This window comes from Carassius gibelio, chromosome B5 (assembly GCF_023724105.1).
Source record: "Carassius gibelio isolate Cgi1373 ecotype wild population from Czech Republic chromosome B5, carGib1.2-hapl.c, whole genome shotgun sequence".
NCBI classification, from domain to species: domain Eukaryota; kingdom Metazoa; phylum Chordata; class Actinopteri; order Cypriniformes; family Cyprinidae; genus Carassius; species Carassius gibelio.
The window spans coordinates 25,650,003-25,671,715 of record NC_068400.1 but is presented as its reverse complement, the minus strand read 5'-3'; the positions used below and the strand labels follow the sequence as shown (position 1 = coordinate 25,671,715).

The window sequence follows — 21,713 nt, the reverse complement described above, 5'->3', positions numbered from 1 at the left end:
ACCTTTAAACTCTGTTTGTTAGGTTTCAGTGGCCAAGGCACTACAGAACAGAAATCAGGGAAAGTCCTATCACTCCAGTCCATCCACAAACGCAATCATTTTGGAGAGACAAAGCTGCATTTAGCTGTGATGAAGGGAGACATTCAAGACGTCAAAGACTTGATCACAGAGGGTGCTTCTGTTAATATACCGGATTATGCAGGTATGGCATGTTGGAGGAAATCATAAAACATAAGATTGTTCATTACCTCTAATGCATTTTATTGGAGGACACTGCATATTTTACACTTTTATTCGAATCATCAAACAAGCTTCATTTGGCACCCTAGTTATAGACCAGTGGTTGAAGTTTGCACACTTTCCACCTGATGGCATTGTGGATCAACACTTCTGAACATTAAGGTCTATTCACATTCAGGTTGGACTCCACTCCACGAGGCAGTGCAGAGAAACAAGTACGACATGACAGAAAGTTTACTCGAAGCTGGAGCCGAAGTAGACTGCAGAGGAGTTGATGGAATAACACCTTTACATGATGCCATTCGGTGTCAGTATTACAAGGTGTGTAAATTGCATAATGGTACTCAGATGTACCTTCAGTGAACACTAGTTATATAAAATACTATACACAGACTGTGATAGTCATTATATTGAATACTTATGCTTACAGATAGTAGAGCTACTTCTGAAGTATGGTGCTGATCCATTATCAAAGAGTGACAGAGGGATGACTCCTATGGACATGACCACAGAAAGATCTGTGTATATACTGGTGGAGAAATATCTGCAGAAGACTAAAAGTGATCCAGGTCTAAACCTTGTGGCATACACAAAACAAATGTAATATACACGGGTTGGACAAAATAATGTGTACACCTGGGAAATAGGCAATATTTATTTTCCAACCTTAGTCTCCAGCTGAATGTTGCCATCCTGCCAGTTGCTCTTGGAAGAGGGAATCTTCTCATTTTCTCACTAGAAATGTTCACTGAAAACATTTAGTTTTTGTCCGCTAGTCTTTTTTTGCTGATGGAGCCTTTCCATGCTTTGTGTACTCAGTCATAATCATAAAGAATGTTGTTAAAAGCAAACTGGCTGTTAGTGTAACAGATGCTCATGTAAAATTGGCTCCCATGATTTGTCCTATTTTTGGTTGTCTGACAGAGCCATTTCCCACTGATAACCACTGCTGAACACAACTTATAAAACTATGATGAACTATAATATAATATAGTTTATATAATATATAAACTATAAACTAGAGAACAGACATTGAAAAAACCCTACAATAATGGGTGTTCAATAATATATACTGTATATCGTATATCCTAGAATACAAAACATCAAATATAAATAGTAAAAAGTGGTTTGTTTCACTGTATTTGTAAATAGATAAAAATACACCCAGCACCACTGATTCTGCTGTTAATCCAAGTATGAGCCAAAGAAACTGCCAGAACTCAATCAAAGTAAGTCAAAGATGTTTCATTGGATAAAAAAATCTGCTGTTACTGACTGTGGCATCATTACATTATTTGACTACTGATCAGTTACTTTTGTATCATTTCACTTTGAGGACACAAGAACTCCTCTTCAGAAATCAACAGGAACTGCTGATACAAGTGAGCATGAAAGCAGCCCGCAGTCTGGTGAAGCTGAACCCTTTCCTGGTCCAAGCAATGGACAACCAAGCTGTGATCCTTCCATTCAGGCCTCTCTTCAAGGTTCTCCTCTACATTAGTCAAGGGATGTGGGAACTAGATATGACTCATGTAATATTTAATAACAGTAAACATGCACCCCTCGACAATCTAGTCACTAAAATGAACACACACATTTACCCGACTCCTTAAAATTCAATTGATGTTGTATTGATCAATGATATGGTCAGGTTAAGTTAGCCAGCTTAAACCAGAACCCTCTAAAGAATTAGTTCTTTAGAGGGTATTAAGTGTTAAACTCATCCTCATGGAGTAAGGCTAATTATTTTGAATGTGAAGGCTAATGAAATTGTTTGGCTGCAATAACATCTCTTTTTTAAAAATAAAATTATATTTAAAAATAAAATTAAAGTTTATTTTGATTGGGAGCTAAATCCACAATAATTGCTAACAAAAGGAAAGTAGTTTTTTTGCACCAAGTAAGTGACAATATCCACCTCAGCATCTCTCATATTCAGTAGGAAGTGTTAGAATGGCACATTAGCAAGCAATACAGTTATCAAATTGAGTCATGTTTTGCCCACAACTTTATTTTCTAAAATTAGTCCCTTATGTGCTTGATTCTCTTATATGAGAAAATAAAATAAGACTGATTAATAACTGCACATTCATTTTGAAGCATGCTGCACATACAGACTGTATTACACTGCTCACAGTAATTGTGGAGGCACATAATTAACAGTCTATATAGTTTAAAAGTATTATTATAATATTATATATAATTTTTTTTTTTTAAATTTAGCATTTTGGGTTTTGTTAGATAGCATGTCGAATGTGAGGCTCAGTGTGAATTGGGGTGTTGTGTGTCCTCACTTCCTTGTCCTGTGAGGAACCGAGAGCAGGACTTCTGTAGCCAGGGTCCCTCACTGGTTCAAGATAGTAATGTTACAGTGGATTATATAGAAGATTATTCATCATCACTAGAACCGACTGTCAAATATATGATAAGTTCATTCAGTTGAAATTAATATACATACACTTAAATATTGGGTTATTATATGTAACTAAGTACTCTTTTTTTATATTTTACATAATTTGGGGTGCATACTATATGATACAAATAAAAAATATACTATAAAATGTACATGTGTATATGTTCAAAATATTGGAATTCTGCATCAATTTACTTTTTTTTTTTTTTTAACATTAATTACAGTACATTTGTTTGGTTGTGTGAAGTAAGCAGTTTTGTATGTAATTTACATTTCATAATGGTAAATCTACTAATTTGCCTTTTTAAGATTTTAATGTAAGACACAATTTGGTTGTTTCTTTGAGTTTCCAGAATAAAGAAATTAGATTTAAACAGTTGACTCATGAAAAATTATTTTCTTTGTAAACAAAATACAGCATTGAGGGTGACAAATATTTTTGCCTTTAGTTTTTATTTTATCTTTATTTGTTTCTATTTATTATTCTTAGGGGAGGCTGGTGAAACTCTGATGAATGATGGCAGTTTGGTAGCTGAGAAGACCAGCTCACATTCTTTCCATGACTATAGCAATGCAGTGAGTGTTTCCTTAACACAGAATAATGTCTGCCACGTGCATTGTATCCAAACCTGCTCAGCATGTTTATTTCACTGATTATTTCAGATTACTGATTTGTCAATTCAGAGAAGAAGTGAAGATTCATATAAAGATCCCTCAACAAGAAAGACAATATCAGAGGGCTGTCAACTCAATTATGGGGCTGATATTAGGGATGATAATGACTCTGCCATTGCTAAGAAAAAGCTCAAAAGAACAAAACATGACATTCAAAATGAAAAAGATTTTTTGGAATACTTGCTCAACTTTGATACAAACCATGTCATTGAGAGTAAAAAAGAAGTAGATGGCCCCTTATTTCAGCAGAATAAAGAACAACAGTCAGCTCTTGAGGTTTACCAAAAGATTCAATCTGAAACTGTGTGCTGTAATGGCACCAACCACAACAGCAGTCAAGAATGCAGCAATTCTTCACTGCCCCTTCATTTAAATGAACTAATTGACTCATGTTTACAAGGGACATTCAGAAAAGTCGCTAATGGACATCCATCTGGAGCAGTGACTAAATCAACATTACAGAGTGAAGAAATGTTTGACTCAGACAGCCCTGGTTCACTGTCTTTGCTTACGGCCATAATCCATAGTCAAGGATTAACCTGCAGTCCAGAGGAGTCAGAGAAAGATGAACCATTAGAGGAATTAGACACAGCCGACAAACAACTCCCAGATACTAAACCATGCATTGTTGTCGAGAATCATATAGTTAGAGATTCAGCGGATTCTGACTGCACTTTTGTGGAGTGGTCCAATGCCCCTGACATTCAGAAAAGTCAGAAAAAGAAATCGAAACAGAAGAAAAGGCCGCTTAGACGAGGACAAAATGTCGCAGAGGGATTGAATACAGGTAATGCCTTGGGGTCAATCATAATTATCATCACTATTTAGAACATGTTCATTTATATATTGTCCTTTCTCAACAGGACCAAAGACATGTTTTAAAATGACTCAGAAAAATCTTGACAAGAGAAATAGTGTAGGCGAGACTCAGCTTCACCGGGCGTGCATCAGAGGAGACCTGCAAATGGTCAAAGTCTTGATAGAAGCTGGAAGCAATGTTAATGTATCAGATCATGCAGGTGGGAAATTCCTTGCCTTGGTAAGGATACATTATTTCCTTTGATATTTTTAACGCTTTCATGATGTCTTGGGTGGACAGGATGGACCGCCCTTCATGAGGCCTGTAGCAGAGGTTTTGTAGATGTGGCAGAGCAGCTCTTGGAAGCAGGGGCTGATGTCACCAGTAGAGGGCTAAATGGATGTAACCCGCTGCATGATGCTGTCGCATCGGGGTCGTATGAGGTTGCTTCTCTACTTCTGTTATGATCTGTCCAAATTTTAAATGTCAGATTCCCTCCCTTGTTAGTGTACTGGTTAATTCCAGTCATTAACCCCAAACAATTTTATTTAATTAAGTATTTACTCAACTACATGTCATTACATGCGTTTCCATACAAAAAATATAGTGATCAGAGGCTGTCAGTCTCTTAAAAAGACAAAAAATACCATAAATGTAGCTCAAGCAACTCGTGCACTATATTCTTTTGTTGCTGGACTACTTGTGTTATAGCAAGAATTATGTAATTGCAGCTACAGCTCTATTATTTCAGTCTGAATGGTAATCAAGTGTAAGAGCAGAGTAATATTTCTTTAGGTTTCAATCTGATTCCCATGACATCACCAGCTCATTCACACTAACACTCTGTACTCAAATGTAAATGCACTTTCAAAGCAGTTTAATGTTCTGATCTTGATGTTTTATGTATAGATTGTGAGGCTTCTCCTTCAGTTTGGCTCAAGCCCTCATGACAAGAATATCCTGGGACAGAATGCGGTAGACCTCGCAGAACATGAAAGCATCAAAGAGCTGCTTTTGACATTTAAAGGACCTTTTCGTAAACCTTCCTGGACAACTGACACTACCAAACAGGGATCCCAGCTTTTGGCTGCAGAGCACATGCAGCCAGGTAAAAAAGTCTGCATGGAAGACTTTGAAAAACAGTAAAAAGTGATCTCATCATTAACTCTCCTTCATCTTATTCCAAACCTCTCAGTCGGCAGGAACAAACATCTATTTTAGTGGCAATAGCAAATTGAACTGCCTTATTAGGGATGGAATCATTCAACATTGGTATGATCATTTAGAAATGACACTTAAGGTAGGCTAATTTATAAATCATTTGTCAGATGCTGATCAGGACGTGTTAGCTTGTAGCTACGAAGCCTCTCTTTTGGAAAATGGATCTGTCAGTGATGCCCGTGACAGAGTCTTCCTCCTCCCAGATCAATGTTTTGAATCAGTCCTGGAGAGTCAGTCCTCGGGTCCTGTCATCTCTGATTTTGCCTTTGAAAAGGTACAAGACAACTGTGAGGAATGTTGAGCTGCTGTTCATTCTGATGCATGACTAAAACTGCTAAGTAATCATGACGAAAAAATACTGAATTGTGAGTTCAGTACTTTTATGTGTTTAGTAGTGATATTGAAACCAAATTTAACTTGTTTTCTTTTTTCTTATCCTAGCAGGTTGTGTATCAATCCAAGTCAAGTTGTTTAAATACAGAGAAAACACCTCTAGGATCAGTACATTCCCATTCCTGCACATTCAACAACAGTCCATCAAAACCTGCTATAAAAGGTTTGCCAACTCGATATGTAGATATAGGACCAAACTTGCTACTCCTAGTTTTTACTGAATAAGTGGAGGTAATGTTGCATGTTAATTGACTGCATGCCACAGAGATTTTCTAAACTTGAATTGAAATAACTGTCTAGTTAATACTAATGATTCATTCATTTTGTTCAATAGAGTCATCCAAAAATGACGTTTTCATGAACATCAGGTCCATTCGCTTGGTCAGCGATGAGGAGTTTTTTCCAAACCACGAGATGAACAGATACTGGGATGTCTTTGCCCAGAGTGAGGAGTGGACCTTTGAAACTTAAGAAAATTGCTCGTGTAGCACAAAAGTGCCTGTTAGAGCAATAATGAAAACCATTTCAGTGTTAAAACCTTTAATGTTAGAACGTTTATAAAGTGGAAGAGTGTTGTATTCAAGTTGTTGTTTAGAAAGTACGAATAGACTATATTTGAAATGTTTTTGTACAACTAAGTTTCTTTTGTAAGATGATGGTCTTGATATTAAAATGCAAGTCAACACATGACCCTTTCCTTTTATTTATTTTACCCAAGTAATATGCTGTGTGAACCCCAGCCGTTATCAGCGCGTTTCTAAATGAGTTTGTGTGTTTGAACACTCGCTTGTGATGCTAGGAAACCACAGAAACTTGGTTTTTATGCGAGTGGGCGGACAGGACTTTCCTGGCGTTCACGCCTCATACTGCTGCTCTTGAGTCAGACTGCACAAAAAAAAAAAAATATTTAGTCAAGTCAACAGTCCAAGAACTTACTCCTCTTGAGCGGACTGACGGAACGACTCCACGCTATCTTAAAAGCAGATGTAAGTATCTTGGTTTATATTATTTAGAGATAGACACGACATTCATTTGTATCTCCATCGCATAGTTGTTACAGACGGCAAAAATCAGTTGTCCAATTACTCTTTTCTTAATTCTATACGTTGTTCATACATTATTTGAATGGAGTTTCGAACATATAAAAACAAGTAAAGTCTTTTCTTTTGTCGGCCGAATGATTGAGTTTTTCTTGTACTGAAAGTATCTTTGTTTAAAATCTGTCTCCGGTCTTCAAACCGTGCGGCAACTTCAGCAGTATTAGCTAATTAATTCCTTTCGGAACCGAATGTTTTACATCTGTTATTCTTCATCTGTCACACAGACATATGTTGTAATGTTGAGAAACGTTTGATGGCAGTGACACAAAACAAAAGACCGCCAGCGTACAAGGTAGGCAAGTCCACTTGAGTCATATGATACGGTAGAGCTGATACAGTTTCCTTGCTGAATAGTTTTGTAAAGGATTTGAGTGATTATGTCAGCCTTATTTATAACACCCGTTTTACTTTGCCAACAGAATGAAAAGAAGATGTGCTGTCTTACACTGGTTAAGATGCAAGTTCTATGTGTTTGTTGTGTCGTTGTTTGTCGTGCTGAAGCTGGTGTACATCAAGATTTCAATGGACAACAGTATTTACATCGAGCCCTATGGAGCTACACATAAATCACCCAGAACTCAGCCTCTGAATGGTATTAACTGCACAGCCGTTTATGAATTGGAACCAGTGGAAATTGGCAAGTCATTGGAGTTAAGACGTAAAAACATCGTGGAAGTCGATGATGGGAGTATTGTTTCTTTCACTGAAGACTGCAAAAACTACATCGAACAAAGGGGTTATAATGAAGTCATTGTAACAGATGAGGAATGCAGCTTTCCGATTGCATACTCTTTAGTGGTGCACAAGAACAGCGCTATGGTGGAAAGGATTCTTCGAGCCATCTACACACCTAACAATATTTACTGCATTCATTATGACCAAAAGTCCTCAAACAAATTTATTGCAGCAATGAAGAACTTGGAAAAATGTTTTCCGAATGTCTTCATAGCTTCTAAAATTGAGTCCGTTCAGTATGCACATATTACCAGACTTAATGCAGATCTCAACTGCCTTTCAGACCTTTTGAGTTCAGAGGTCAAATGGAAGTATGTTATCAATCTGTGTGGCCAAGACTTTCCGCTCAAGTCCAATTATGAGCTGGTAACTGAGCTCAGTAAACTGAACGGTGCAAACATGCTTGAATCAAGCAGGCCCAGCAAAATGAAAAAAAAGCGATTTCAGTTTCGGTATGAACTGAAAGACGTGTCATACGAATACCATAAAATGCCAGTTAAGACAGACATTGCTAAAGATCCACCACCGCACGACATCGAGATGTTTGTCGGGAGCGCTTACTTTGTCTTGACACGTGATTTTGTGTCATATATTATGACCAATCAACTGGCAAAGGATTTTCTGCAGTGGGCTGCTGACACATATTCTCCTGATGAGCACTTTTGGGCAACGATGGCCAGGGTGCCTGGAGTTCCTGGAGAGATCGGGAGATCTGAGCCTGATGTTACAGACCTGAAGAGTAGGACACGTTTGGTTAAATGGAACTATCTTGAAGGGCGTTTGTATCCACAGTGCACCGGCATACACAGACGCAGTGTCTGCATCTTTGGTGCGGCAGAGCTCCGGTGGCTTCTGGAGGACGGCCATTGGTTTGCAAACAAGTTTGATCCCAAGGTTGACCCTGTCATTATTAAATGTCTTGAAGAGAAACTTGAGGAGAAGCAGCATCAACAATGCCTGAAAAGAGTGTCTTAAAAAAAAGGCCGAACATTTTGGGCCATGCTTTGGTGTAAATATGCACATTTGCTGCTGCACTTATGTTCATTCAAAGCACCAGCTGACTGAAAAGTTAGCTGTATTTCCAAGCCATTTATATTTCAACATGTTCCCATCCACTTCAAGCTAGGTCAGTATGGTAATGGGTTTGCCTTTCGGCTTCTGCTTTATAACTTGACCAAAGATGTATTCATAGGTGCTTAAGCTATGAAATATTTATATATTTAAATTTGTTTAAACCAATCCAGTGAGATGCATGTAGACAATCTTTTTACTGAATCAGTCTGTGTGGGAACTTTCTTAGGGCTTCAGTTGTGAGTGTCACCTGAAATTCGTTTTAAATTAGTAGTTTTTAAGTAGTCATCTTAAAACAATGCCTGTATCAGTGCCAGGGTTATGTTGTGTCATTTTACAATTATTTATATAATAACCGAAAATCTCTTATGTACCTTCATTATTGACTGTTTCAAATAAAGCTATTTAGCTATAGTACTTGAGTCTTTCTCCTTCTCTTATTGTAACAGTGAAACAGTCACACCTGTGTACTCAAAAGTCACAGTATATTTGCTTTTTCTCAGTGTTGTAAATATGAAACAATAGTTTCTTACGGTCTTCAAATTTCATTGGCTTTGTTGTTTTTCATAATTGTTGATAGAAGCTAAATTATACATAACATAAAATACTACTTATACTTCTGTAGATTTATACACATTACATACAGACTTGTCAGTGTGAGTTTTTCAGTCGCTCTTTCTGCAGGTTAAATTGTTTAGCCATTAGGTTCATGAAGCAAGTTGTTGAATCATTCACTCAAGAAGATTTGTTCAAAAATGCTGTTCCATTCAGGAATGCCACCAGTGCATGCAACATTTTAGATGAGTAACAGTTAATTACACTTTGGTTAGTTTTTAACTGGTTTGGTTGGTGGCCTGAAATAGACAGAATAACTGGCAACATTGTGTTTAAAATACTAAGTAGCTTGATATTTATTTCTTGTTAATTGAATTGTTGTACAAACAGGCTCACAATTAAATTCATGCTGTTAGACTTTATATTAAAACAAGACCCTTGATTCTGCGATGCAACATAATCTTTAAATATTAATAGTTAAAGAAGGCTTATGAAATAACTTGGTTTACTTTGTGCTGCTTACGTCACTAATTTAAACTGGATATCTGCATTACCTTCAAAGCTTTTATTTATCTTTAACCCTAAAACTATCTTTTTATTAAGATTATTTTCATGTTTGCAGTAAGATGGTATTAAAATGTACACTTTGTTGAATCCACAGTGTGTCAACTGACATAAAGTTGGGCAAACTCATAGCAGTCTTTAAAGTGGAGATGCAAGACCAATAAGAAAGCCTTTATTTCTTGGCTCAACAAGTCAATGGCTGAACAAAAGCACCCAAACTTTCACTGCAACAAGACACTCAAGCATACAACAAGAGTGAATTCCCAAAAGCCACTTTTTATAACTGATATGTCCCATAAGACATTTTAAAAACAGCCATTTTTAAAGTTTGCTTGTGGAAAGCAGTCCTTTCACTATTTTGGGAACTGAATGAAAAATCTAAATGTTGATTTTTACTTTAAACTAAGTAGTTAGTGTCAATGTCCTGAGTTTGCCCTGTGCCAATCTGTCTCTGTTCTTTACCAGAGTGCTGGAAACAGAGATCTTGAACCTACTTTTCTGAAAGGTTTTCACTCTAAAGACGTAACTGTACAGCATGTTTGACCACTGAGGTAGCCAGCAGGGCTCAGTTTTCCTAATCTAAATGCAGTTTGACCAGCACATGCAACTCCGTCGTAGTGCTGACCATGTAAGTTAATCAAAGCAGCCAGGAATGTGGACGCCTACCATTAAAACCTCTTTTTCTTATGTCCAAGAGTCCCCATTGATAAACTTAGTAAAGAGAGCCCCTCTGTGTACGTTTTATTTACTTAATATCTATTACTGCTCTGTGATTAACAGTTTGAATCTGACTAACCAGTTCATGGAACATGCGCAGTATGGAAAAATTACATGTATATCTACTTTACAAAAAGCCTGCCACATTCTAGGTGAAAACAGAAGTAGGGAACACCCAAAGTCACAACATGTTTTCTGAAAGGCCGATAGGAGGAAGTCTCTTCCAACAGAAAATACATTCCTCTATGGTTTTAAAAAAGGAATGAATAACACTAAATGCTAAACTGGTTGAAAAACAGGAAACAGACAGCAGTGTTTGAAAATTGGCCTCTTGCCCAGAGATAGACGTTTCGCAAATGCTATTAGGCTGAAATGATGCCCTGCTTGTCAACATACAAATCTGCTTTTAACACTCTTAACCTATTGTAACCTTGTATTTCCAGTCATGGTTTATATTTTTAGTTCTGCCTTGGCATGAATAAAACGCATACACTGAACAAGCATGTAATTAACTTTCATAAAGTAAAATAACTCATCAGTGTGGCTTTGTGGATTCACTGTGAAAGTAAAATGTAATTTGCATGTTAACATTTGTAGTCATACATAACCATATATATTCTTCTAACCATTATAATATATTATTGAACCATTACCACACAGGCCAAGTAAGCATGGCCCATTTCCTTTCGGTGACATGGCAGTTTATAAATAGCTGCAACATTTCCACTTTCAAGAGCATTTTTGTCGCCACAGAGTAAATATCCTCAGTCTTTGTGGAAAATCCCATGAATAAAAAGACAGGCGCTTAAGTGTAGCATCATTACAGTTTTATTAATAAAGTTGCTAAAAAGACTTTAGAACCTAAGATTAGGAAAGTCCAAAATGAGGGGTCGTCTATTGTACTAATGTGCAGCCCACACCTCTTTGTTATTTATGCTAGTGCTATTTACAGATGTGATATTATTAGCACAACCTTGAGTAGGTGTTTCCTCTGCCAGAAAGAAACTATAGTGGGAAATCTAATTTACACTGACTACTGTACGCTACCTACGGTAGCCTCCTAAAGTTCCACAAAACAATCTTTACTTCAATTATATAGGCGTTTAAAAAAAATATATATATATATATTTTTTTTTATTCTGGATGCAAAAAGTGGTTTGCTAAATAAAAAAGTTAATGTTGGTCAGTTCATATCTTATATTTAGCCATTTTGATGTGCTTAAATACACTAGGCACTCATGACTTACATTTAGTCAGACAAAAACAATAATTTGGTCTCACATATAATGTGATAGCACCAAGCCTTTGTCCACAATGTAAACACATTCATTAGACTACAACTGGCCTCGCCCACTCTGAAAGAAAAAAGTGACGCACATCGTGCATTGACTACTGAGAGTACTGAGAAAATCAATAAACTTGAAAAACCTGTAGAAACAAAACAGTTTCCATGAATAATAAGTCTGAGTCTATGCTCTCTGAACAATGTTGTCATAGCCATAATCACATCTATAATCATGCCTATTGTGGACTTGGTGATGGAGGTCCATGACAGATGAGCAGAGCCATGCTGACTGCAAGACTAGCCCCGTCACTCAGCATCCTGCCTGAAGTCAGCCAGACGAACCAACCAAACTGCAACAAAGAGCCTTTTTATTCTCCTTTCCTGTTTGCAGCCCTCCAGCATAAACTTGTGTGCCCCTACGACATGGCAAAAAAAAAAAAAAAAAAAATTCTGAGTCATCAAAATTCAAGCATTCCTCTTTACAGTCCTCAGCTTTTACCAGCAAATACCAGACTAGCGTCTAGATGTTGAGCGGGTCCTTGTTGTAGGCTAATATTCAGCCTGATGTAGCAATATGTTAGACAGAATTAAAATGTCTTAAAGTAAGCTTGAGTAAATAAACTGATATACATTAGATATACATGCATTATGAGTCTATGACGTCTTCATTAGGCCAAAGCTGGGAGTGTATTAACAGTAAATCTGGAAATTCAAGTGTTACTAGCATTGTTCAAACATTTTATGTAAGTCAAAATATGTTTAACCCCAGCAACAGATTTACTTAAGTAAGCTTGAGTATATATAGATACGCCTTCGATTGTATTGCCTTTAATATATACTAAGTCGGTCAGTAAGAAGTCTTCATTTGTCAGTCCCTGGGAGTGTTTCACGAGTTTGCCCTTTCAGTCCTGCGATATAATGGGTAATGAACTTGGCCTGCTCTCAAACCCGAACATCCTATGATTGTTCGGTGTGAGGGGAAAATTAAGGAAATGAAGACTAGGGGAGGCGGAGGATGGGGAGAATGCCGGAAGAATTGTCACTGGGAATGCTTATTAATGACTGCTGCTTAAAAAAGTTCATGCAGCGATTATTGACAGGACTGAATGATAAGGCTCCTCCAGAACCCACCTTTGGATCTTTATTTTCATCCGTGACCCTTAAAATTCAAGCATTGCCAGTATTGTTCAAACATTTTTATGTTAAACATAAAAATACATATTCACACGCATAAGATTTGATAACGTAGGCTATGCAGTCAATGACGTCTTCATATGGTGAAATCTGGGAGCGTATCATCTGTGAATCCGGAAATTCAAGTTACCAGTAAGCTATTGTTCAAAAATGTGTTTATGCAAGTCATTCTTGTATGGAATGTGGATACCGTCTTTGAATATGCTCAGAAAGTTGCTGGTCTAACCAACATAATGTCTCATATTATTTTGTCTGATGACATCAAACCAGACCAGAATGCAGTCCAACTGACCTCACGATTTTTTGTGCCAAACCCATAGGCGGGGAGTGAACCAACTCCAGGGTAAGGCTAAAAGCAGCCAAATGTATTAAACATCATCATAAACCCATCTTTTTAGCCAACAACCAGACGGGTGTAATGTTGGCTAATAAAAAATATTTTTCTACCTCAGATTCCAGATTTTCTAATTGTTGTATCTCGGCCAAATATTTTCAGATAAGAAACCATACATCACTTGAAATCTTAATTGTTCAGCTTCCAGTTGTTGTATGAATCTCAATAAGGAAAAATTGACATTTAAGACTGGTTTTGTGGTCCAGGGTGACATGTTTTAACGGGGCTGAATTTGTATATTTAATAAAAACATTAGAAATTGATAATTTTTCGAACAGCGCAGGGCTCTCAAGTCTCACGCATTGGGCGTGAGACTCACGCATTTCAACCCGTTCACACGCTCACACGCCACACCTTGTATTTCTCACGCAGAGACATTACGAGGACAACGCCCACCAAGTTGCGGCGCTATTTTTTTAAACAGTGAAACAGGTAACGTAGAGGAATCAAGTGAGTTCCCCGAAGGCCCTGACACGCACCTGCTAATCGAATAAAAAAAATATAGCTACCGATCAGCCAATCAGAAAATAGCATTGCTGTATCCGGGTAAGATTTTTACAGGCTCGTGTGCAACACAGATCCAGACGCTCGCTGAAGTAGGTAACGTTACGGTTACAGACTTGTCAAGACAATGACACAGATTTTCACTATATGTTTTTTTTTATCAATATATTAATTTAACATTTTTTAAAAACAGTCTAAGATATGTTTTGGTCTGATGGTTATTATGACCCCGACACGCACGCAATTTTGGCCATTATACGTGGTCGGCCGTAGCTTTTGTGCCTATTATTAGCCCACTATTATTTTTTTATTGCCAAAGTTACACGTTGAAGAGGATGCGGGGCTACTCTGACAGTTTTATATAAGAGACTTCTATAATAGGCCTATCCATAATACTTGTATGGCAGTATCCATAATAGTTTAAAAAAAAAAAAAAAAATTCTTTCCTTTTATTTTTACTGCACCTCATCCTGGTCCCCATTTTCAAAACGTTTTGCCTAGGCTATTTCATTATATTTTATCCAATGTATAATATTGATTATTGCATTCGTCTATTTCAAAGATGTCAGGGAAGAGGCAAAGGAGCAATCTTTCATGCTTTGTTCTTAAAGATCTGGGCCCGTATTCATAAAGAATCTTAATGCAAAAAGTAGTTCCTAGTGACAAAATTCTAAGAAAATTCTTAGAAATGTGGGCGTTTACTTTTAAAATTAAAGAAAAAAATCCTAGTAAAGAAAAAAGTAATTCAGAAAGCATCTTATCCCTTAAAAGAGGTCTTAAGGTAAAATTTGTTATGAGCACAGACGAGGACTTTTAAGAGGCTTAAGAGTTTCTTTAGCAGAGGAGAAAATGGCAGAAAGATGAAGAGGCAGAAGAAATGTGTTGCAGACAATGGATGACAATGAGTTAATAAGACGGTATAGATTATATAATAATTTAATATAATATAATTTAATATATAAATTAAAGTAATCACTACATTACAATATTTGGCAACTGGGAACATGCAACAATGCAATAGTGATGATTTGGGTCTGTCACAACCTTCTGTAAGCAGAGTGATCACACAAACAATTACAGCACTTTCAGAACATCTTATTGTGTCGCAGTTCATTTCGTTTCCACTGGACATTCCCACCTTGCAAGCTCAAAAAACTGCATTTATGAATATAGCAGGCTTAGGTGCGCACAAGCAGGGGGAATGAACCGTTAATAGTTTGTCCCATGTCTGCTTCTTGTCCCTTGCTGTGTCTGAATTTTCCTTTAAGAATGGCCTTGTGTTCATCCATTAACTGGGCTAACAGTAAACACTGTTCCTCTGTCCAGTTTGGCTTTCTCGCTCTTCTTGGCTTTGATTCCATGTTTAATACATTAAAACCAACACTCAAACCGCCACTTAAATAGGACAGCAATCACTGTAACTGGAAAGAGTGGAACAATTTTTATCATTCTAAGCCAATCAAATACCTTATAGGAAATTAAAAGCATGGTAAATAAAAAAATAGAATTCATATACACACATATAATGTGTGTGTGTGTGTGTGTGTGTGTGTGTGTGTGTGTGTGTGTGTGTGAGAGAGAGAGAGAGAACGGTCAAATAGGAAAAATTACGCATGTAAATTTAAAGTGAGGATTAGAATAGACCCTATACTTAAAATCACTCTTTTTTTTCCTTCTTGGACAACCAGCCAATCAGAGTCTTCAAAAGATTGTGTCATACATAGCAACCGGTTCAACCCCGCCTCCTCACTAAGATAAACGTTTTTGTCTTTTCCTTACTCAGAGTTGCTCTCAGATCGGTCCCGAATCGCTTTTAAGCTAAGACTCCTACGTAAAAGTTTTTAAGCTAAATTAAGAGTTTTCTGAGAGGATTCTTAGAATCTTTATGAATGCGGGCCCAGCTCCCTAAAAAGGTGGCTAGGTCAGAGGAGGAGGCTGTGGAGAATACAGTAGGGGAGGGAGTTAGGGTGCCAGTAGAGGATGGGTGCATGGAAGAGACTGTGGAGGACCATAGAGGAAACAGTGGAGAACCCACTGGAAACAGGGAAAAAGAGAGGGTTATGTAGAGCAGCCACCTGTAGGTGTTCCTTTAAGAAGGAGTGGTCAACCCGATCACCATTCATCACAATGGGAACCACCAGCTCTTTTTACTGGTGCTTAGTCTGCTCTGCAGACAAGATAACTCCTGTGTCCATCAAGGTGTGAGGGACATAAGCAGGGAGGCTTTCTAAAATAGCTGCATTAGTGTTAGTGCTTGCTCATTCAAATACCTATGCTGAGAGGGTTTTCTCCATGGTGGGATTAAACAAGACCTAAACCAGGAACAGTTTAGCACTTGATGGAACTGTGAAAAATGGCTGGCCTGGAACCACAGTGATTCAAATGGGAGCCACCAACCCCTGGCCTCAAAACCAGCTACCAACACCTACTATAAACAGCACTGACCATTTTTTCTCTCTCTCTCTCTCACACACACACACAAATAAATGCTGAATTAAATAAATATTATTTTATTTGTAAGAATATGTGTCATTTATGAGATCAGACACCCGTCCCCATCAAACCCCTGCCGCCATCGCGACCGCGGGCAAAATCTCACTCTGAACTCAGTTCAAAACTTGAGAGCCCTGACAGCGAATAAATTATATATAGACAGTGACATCACTAACATCGATCTATCGCGAAAAAAAACTATTGTCATAGTCACTGAAGCTGTATACAATGTGAAATTAATCTCTTACTAATATTGTATGTGTATCTGCGCTTTGTTGTTTATGATGAGAGAATTCGAAGAACTCGCGCGCACTCAAAATGACGAGTTTCAGCGATGACTCATCTGAAAGCCTCTGATTGGCCATTGAATTCCTAGCTCAACAGAATTGTGTGTGATTGGTTAAAATGCGCAACACTGTAAAAACGCCTAAAATAGAATGCGGTGCAACAAGAGCAGATCTTAATTTGATGCCACAATCGACACTGTCTGTTCATTTTCACTTTGTTAGCAACAGACATAATAGAAAGAGAACCCCATCAGTTGTCTCATGAGATTGTATGGCTGAATTCAGCTAAGTCCACTAAAAGTACCTTGTTAAAAATGCTATGCTGAGACTGGCTTGTCAACTTTTTGTTTGTGCCCCTTTTTCTTTAAACCTTCAGGAAATGCCTATTCCTACACAATGTGATGTCCTCAGTGAATTGTCCACAGCTCTTGGACAAATTCCTGTGGTGGACACACTAGAAGCGCCTCACAGTTATTGCGGCATGACAGCTTGTGAAGGGTCTATTGTTTGAGCAATTCCAATAAGCTTCAAAGAAATGTGCCCTATCATGATCAACATGAGGAAACTAATGTAACCTAACACCTAACTCTCCATCATAGCCACACAAAGATACAATTGTGGATGCAGCGGATCATTTTCTGACCTCCTGTAATGGCTTCCTCTACATTCTATAGGGTGGGCGTGCAGGTGGCCAAGTAATTGAGGAATATTGTGAGGTGGGCTTATCAATAAATTAAAACGAGGGGGCAGAGTTTCCTTCAATTATTGATATGAAGTCTTATGTATCCTCACTCTTCTCCTGCCCAGGTGGTTACAGGTCACTGACTCCACAGAGGGTGATAGTCAGTGGGGGAGAAGAACAGGCAGATAACCTACAGTGTGAGCCTCAGCCTGCATTCCTCAGTTAGTTATGAGAAGGGTTTAAAGAGAGAAAGGAGAATTAATGGTGAGGAAACAGGGCGAATGAAGCATTTACATTCCCATGTTGAGGTGTTTTGCTTTGATCCAAGTAGCTATAGTTCAATCATGGTTTGTGAGTAATGTCTCATAAGTGTCAGGTTGGGTAATTCTTGAATACATTTACAATAACTGTACACAAAAATCATAACTGAGGCCTGAATTCTGGGAAAGCAGTACTGTGTTGATATAGAATTTTCCATACAGATTTTTTTTATATATTTTATTTTGAATTAAGAATTGCCTCACGTTGAGTATAAATAAATGAATAATTAAATATATATAGCAGTTCAGCAGTGGTCCATCAATCCAGTTATTTATTATAAGCATACGGGGGTCATTGGGGCTAGAGGTAATTTGTCTGTAGTGACTATACGTTTTCACAATTTCAAAACAAATTGTTAAACAATTTAAAAAAATGGCTAAACCTGTTAAACAAGTGAACACAGACTACAGCATATAACAGAAAGGCCGACCTATGGTCTCAGGATAAAGTGTAGGCTATGTATCAAAAAATGTCAGCTCGGGCTGACATGGTTATATGTTAATTGTTTCTGCAATTTCTGGAGCAAGCTCCCAAGAATTTCACTCACCAAGGCACATGTGCTGTGGTGATGTGACAATAAAAGTGACTTGACTTGTGAAATCTCTATTGAGGGTTTTATTATGTTTTAATCATATAAATGTATGCAAATCTGTATTTTTAATTATTTGTATATCTATTTTTTGTTGTTGTTGTTTGTATACAGAAATTTTCTTTCGAAAATGATTAACTCTTCCCTGCCATCTTCCAGTCTACAGGTTTAATAATCAGCTGTACTCACCGGCGGCGCCAGGGGGGGTCTTGGGGGGTCTCAAGACCCTGCCAAAAAATGCCTTGACCCCCCATTTGACCCCCCAGCCTCTTCCTAATTAAAAAATATATATATTCGGGATAAAGATCCAAAAATGTTTCTCTTCAAACTACGCAGAACAATAATAAATAATAATTATTTCGACATTTATTCATACACTGAACCGAGAACCGTTTCTGTCGGACGCGTCCGATTCGAGAACCGATGAGCTGATGATAACTGCGCATGCGTGATTCAGCGTGAAGCAGACCCACACACAGAGCGCATCTGAACCGAACTGATTCTTTTGGTGATTGATTCTGAACTGAATTCTGTGCTAATGTTATAAGCGCGGGTAAACCAAAGGCTTGAATGAAGGGCAATCATCGCCAATGCGGCATTACATCGAGCGCAAAAGAACCGGTGAACCAGAAGTAGAAGTAACTTCTATACTCTTTGCTGTAGTGTAGAAGTAACACTAGCGTGCTGTTTGAGGGAGAAAAGTTTCACATGCATCGAGGGGTCTGGTCTTTTTTATGTTATTTGAATAAACTTTTATTATATTACATTACTTATTTATTTTTAACACGTAAAAATAATTATCACAACACTGGTAAGGCTTATTCAGATTTTCTCATTCTCTGAATTATCATTATAAAAATAAAAACAATTCAGAAATGAATTAAAATATAATTATATTTTAAATGTGATGCAAATATTTTTTCTACAAAAGCAACAGTGTTTACAACAGCAAGACCACTTTAGCCTGTAAACTCAATAATATCTATCTGGAAATAAATGTAAAAATATCAATGTCAATAAAAATGCATAATATACCTGACATGAAAGTGCAGTGTGAAGGATATGAATAACAAATGTAGCCTGTCATTTGTTTACATTGCAAAGGTGTTTTTGTTGTTTAGTAGCAGAAATATGCAGTTATTAGCCATGTCCACTGTATTTTTTGTTGGTTTTCATGAGACCCCCCTTGAAAAGACCAGGACCCCCCCATTGCCCCCCCAATCAAAATTGTCTGGAGCCGCCACTGGCTGTACTTCAAACTCGTCAAACTGTAATCGAAAACAGTCTAAAATGAATATCGCACGCCACCTAGTGACCACAGAAGGTACCGCGCAATAACACTACTAAATGTATCATTTCTAACAATAAATCTAAAATTGAAAGGGCTATGTAATTTCAAGAAAACGGATTTTGTTCACTGATAACATTTAACCAAGAAAAAACTTAAAACATGTATTAATCACATTTGATAAATTACATGAAACATCTTTTAAGTCACAAATGAAAAACTACCACAATCTCTTTTCATAAAAACTTGGCCTTACAGGTTTATAAGTTATTTGACAAAATATTATACATATGGCAGAAACAAGATTATTATAATACAGCTTATCCAAACAAACAAACTTTTATAGACTACTGGCAGAAAAACTGTACAGGCTTAGCTCAGCCTTTGATCTTTCACAACACATAATTTCTCTGTAAAATAGATACAAATAAGACCTATAATAATAACACAATAGACATAAATCAGAGTAATGCGATATTTAATTTTTGACAGGAATAAAAACAAGGCTGTAAGGGATAAAAGTGCAGTGTGTTTAAAGGGTATTTTATTTGTCTTTATAACAACATGCCAATTGTTTAACTGATTATATTTTTTCCAAAAAACTTTTAGTGAAAATAAAAAAAAAAATCCATAAAACAATTTTGAAAGTTGTGAGTTGTAAAAAAAAAATAGGGTGAATTCCAATAATCTGGGACACCTAGACTCCAGTGTTTTTATTTCCTGTTCTAAGAAAATTTTGTCAACGGCAATTTTACTGTAATTTTAGCATGGATGTCATGTGTCTGAGATCACATGACTTTATGGGGGTGATTCCATATAAAGGGGTGTGGCACTTTTTCAATCAAGAACAAGTATAGGTCTAGGCAGGAAAGTAATGGGAGTTAACAGATCAGGGTGTTTTTAGATCATGATAACTGATTGGCTGACGTCATAGTGATGGTAGGTTTAGGGGTGGGGTTAGGTAATGGGGATCATTTTGACTGCATGATTTAGAAACACCCAGCAGTTCGAAAACACCCACAAGCTCATAAATATGTGTGGGTTTTTTTTTCTTTCAAACAATTTTTTGTACCAAATTATCAAATATGATTGAGACAGCATGCTTTGGGGTAATCCGTCACAGGGGAAATATATATTTAGGGACTTCATAAGTCTAATGACAAGGGATAATGCTTTCATTAGAAAAGGGTGTTAATGTGGACTACTGGAGGTAATTAGTTATAACATTAGTTCACAGTTGCTAGCAGCTAGCTAAACAAGCTAGAGAGCTGCTACAAAGAAGGAATCTGGGAAACGTATTCCAGTAGCAAGCAAAGGTATCAGGATGAAGTAAACAGTTAATTTCATTTCCCAAATTCATTTCCCAAATATTAGTTTAGTATATACAACTGTTCAAATCCCTGAGCAGGAGAGGGATCTGCGCCCAGGCCAGTTGACAATGTTCTGTACATCGACACGCACACACACACACACACACACACTCAAACACACACACACACACACACACACCCTGCACACACAAACACATTCACACGCACACACCCACACGTTTACCATAACACCCCCCCCCCCACACACACACACACATACCCACCCACAAAGTCATTAGTCAGCTAAAATATGAAAATATCCATGCCCTTTAATTTAAGTCAATGAAATGTATTACAGAATACAATGGCACCACAGTGTCAGGAAAAGAGATGGCAACAGAAAGAGTGAGGATTTTTTTTCATAATGCTTTGTGATTGGTGATATTGTGTTTGGCATCATAAAGTATTGCGAAAATAGCCTTTTTTAGGCCTTATGCATATGTCCCAGATTATTTGCACGAAAAACATATCTCCTCTGGGTATAATATTCTTTCTTCTGTTGTGTTTAGAAAACATCTTAGGGATCTAATGTGATAGGTAGATATCGAAATAAATCACAAAAGTCACAATTGCAAAGAAATGTCCCAGATTACCTGAATTCACCTTATCAAGGATCTGTACAAAATGTATGCAATTGCAGTAAGTGCCCTCTCATCTTTATTTTAGTCTGTTTTAAATTCATTATGGATTAAGTTCATCACCACTGTTGACAGTTAAAGTACAGATCTATGAAATGAAGGTGGAGAGCAAAATTTTGTCTTAGACATGGAGGTTGACAAATGTTACGTTTGAATTTCTGAACTGTGATGTATACTTTTTTGTC

The 21,713-nt window shown here is 37.3% G+C and overlaps 2 protein-coding genes across 2 annotated transcripts; both read left to right on the top strand.

Moving 5' to 3' along the window:
- The first annotated feature begins 28 nt into the window (after window positions 1-28).
- ankrd31 (ankyrin repeat domain 31) lies at window positions 29-6,419 on the top strand. Its single transcript, XM_052557338.1, has 13 exons — window positions 29-202; window positions 419-561; window positions 671-809; window positions 1,393-1,469; window positions 1,577-1,724; window positions 3,144-3,229; window positions 3,317-4,115; window positions 4,192-4,347; window positions 4,428-4,570; window positions 5,037-5,235; window positions 5,456-5,622; window positions 5,790-5,904; window positions 6,076-6,419. Exons 1-13 carry the CDS (start codon window positions 130-132, stop codon window positions 6,210-6,212), a joined length of 2,382 nt encoding a protein of 793 aa, XP_052413298.1. The 5' UTR covers window positions 29-129; the 3' UTR covers window positions 6,213-6,419.
- Window positions 6,420-6,584: 165 nt separating this feature from the next.
- On the top strand, window positions 6,585-9,064 carry gcnt4a (glucosaminyl (N-acetyl) transferase 4a). Its single transcript, XM_052555349.1, has 3 exons — window positions 6,585-6,727; window positions 7,066-7,133; window positions 7,261-9,064. Exon 3 carries the CDS (start codon window positions 7,262-7,264, stop codon window positions 8,549-8,551), a length of 1,290 nt encoding a protein of 429 aa, XP_052411309.1. The 5' UTR covers window positions 6,585-6,727; window positions 7,066-7,133; window position 7,261; the 3' UTR covers window positions 8,552-9,064.
- Window positions 9,065-21,713: the final 12,649 nt, after the last annotated feature.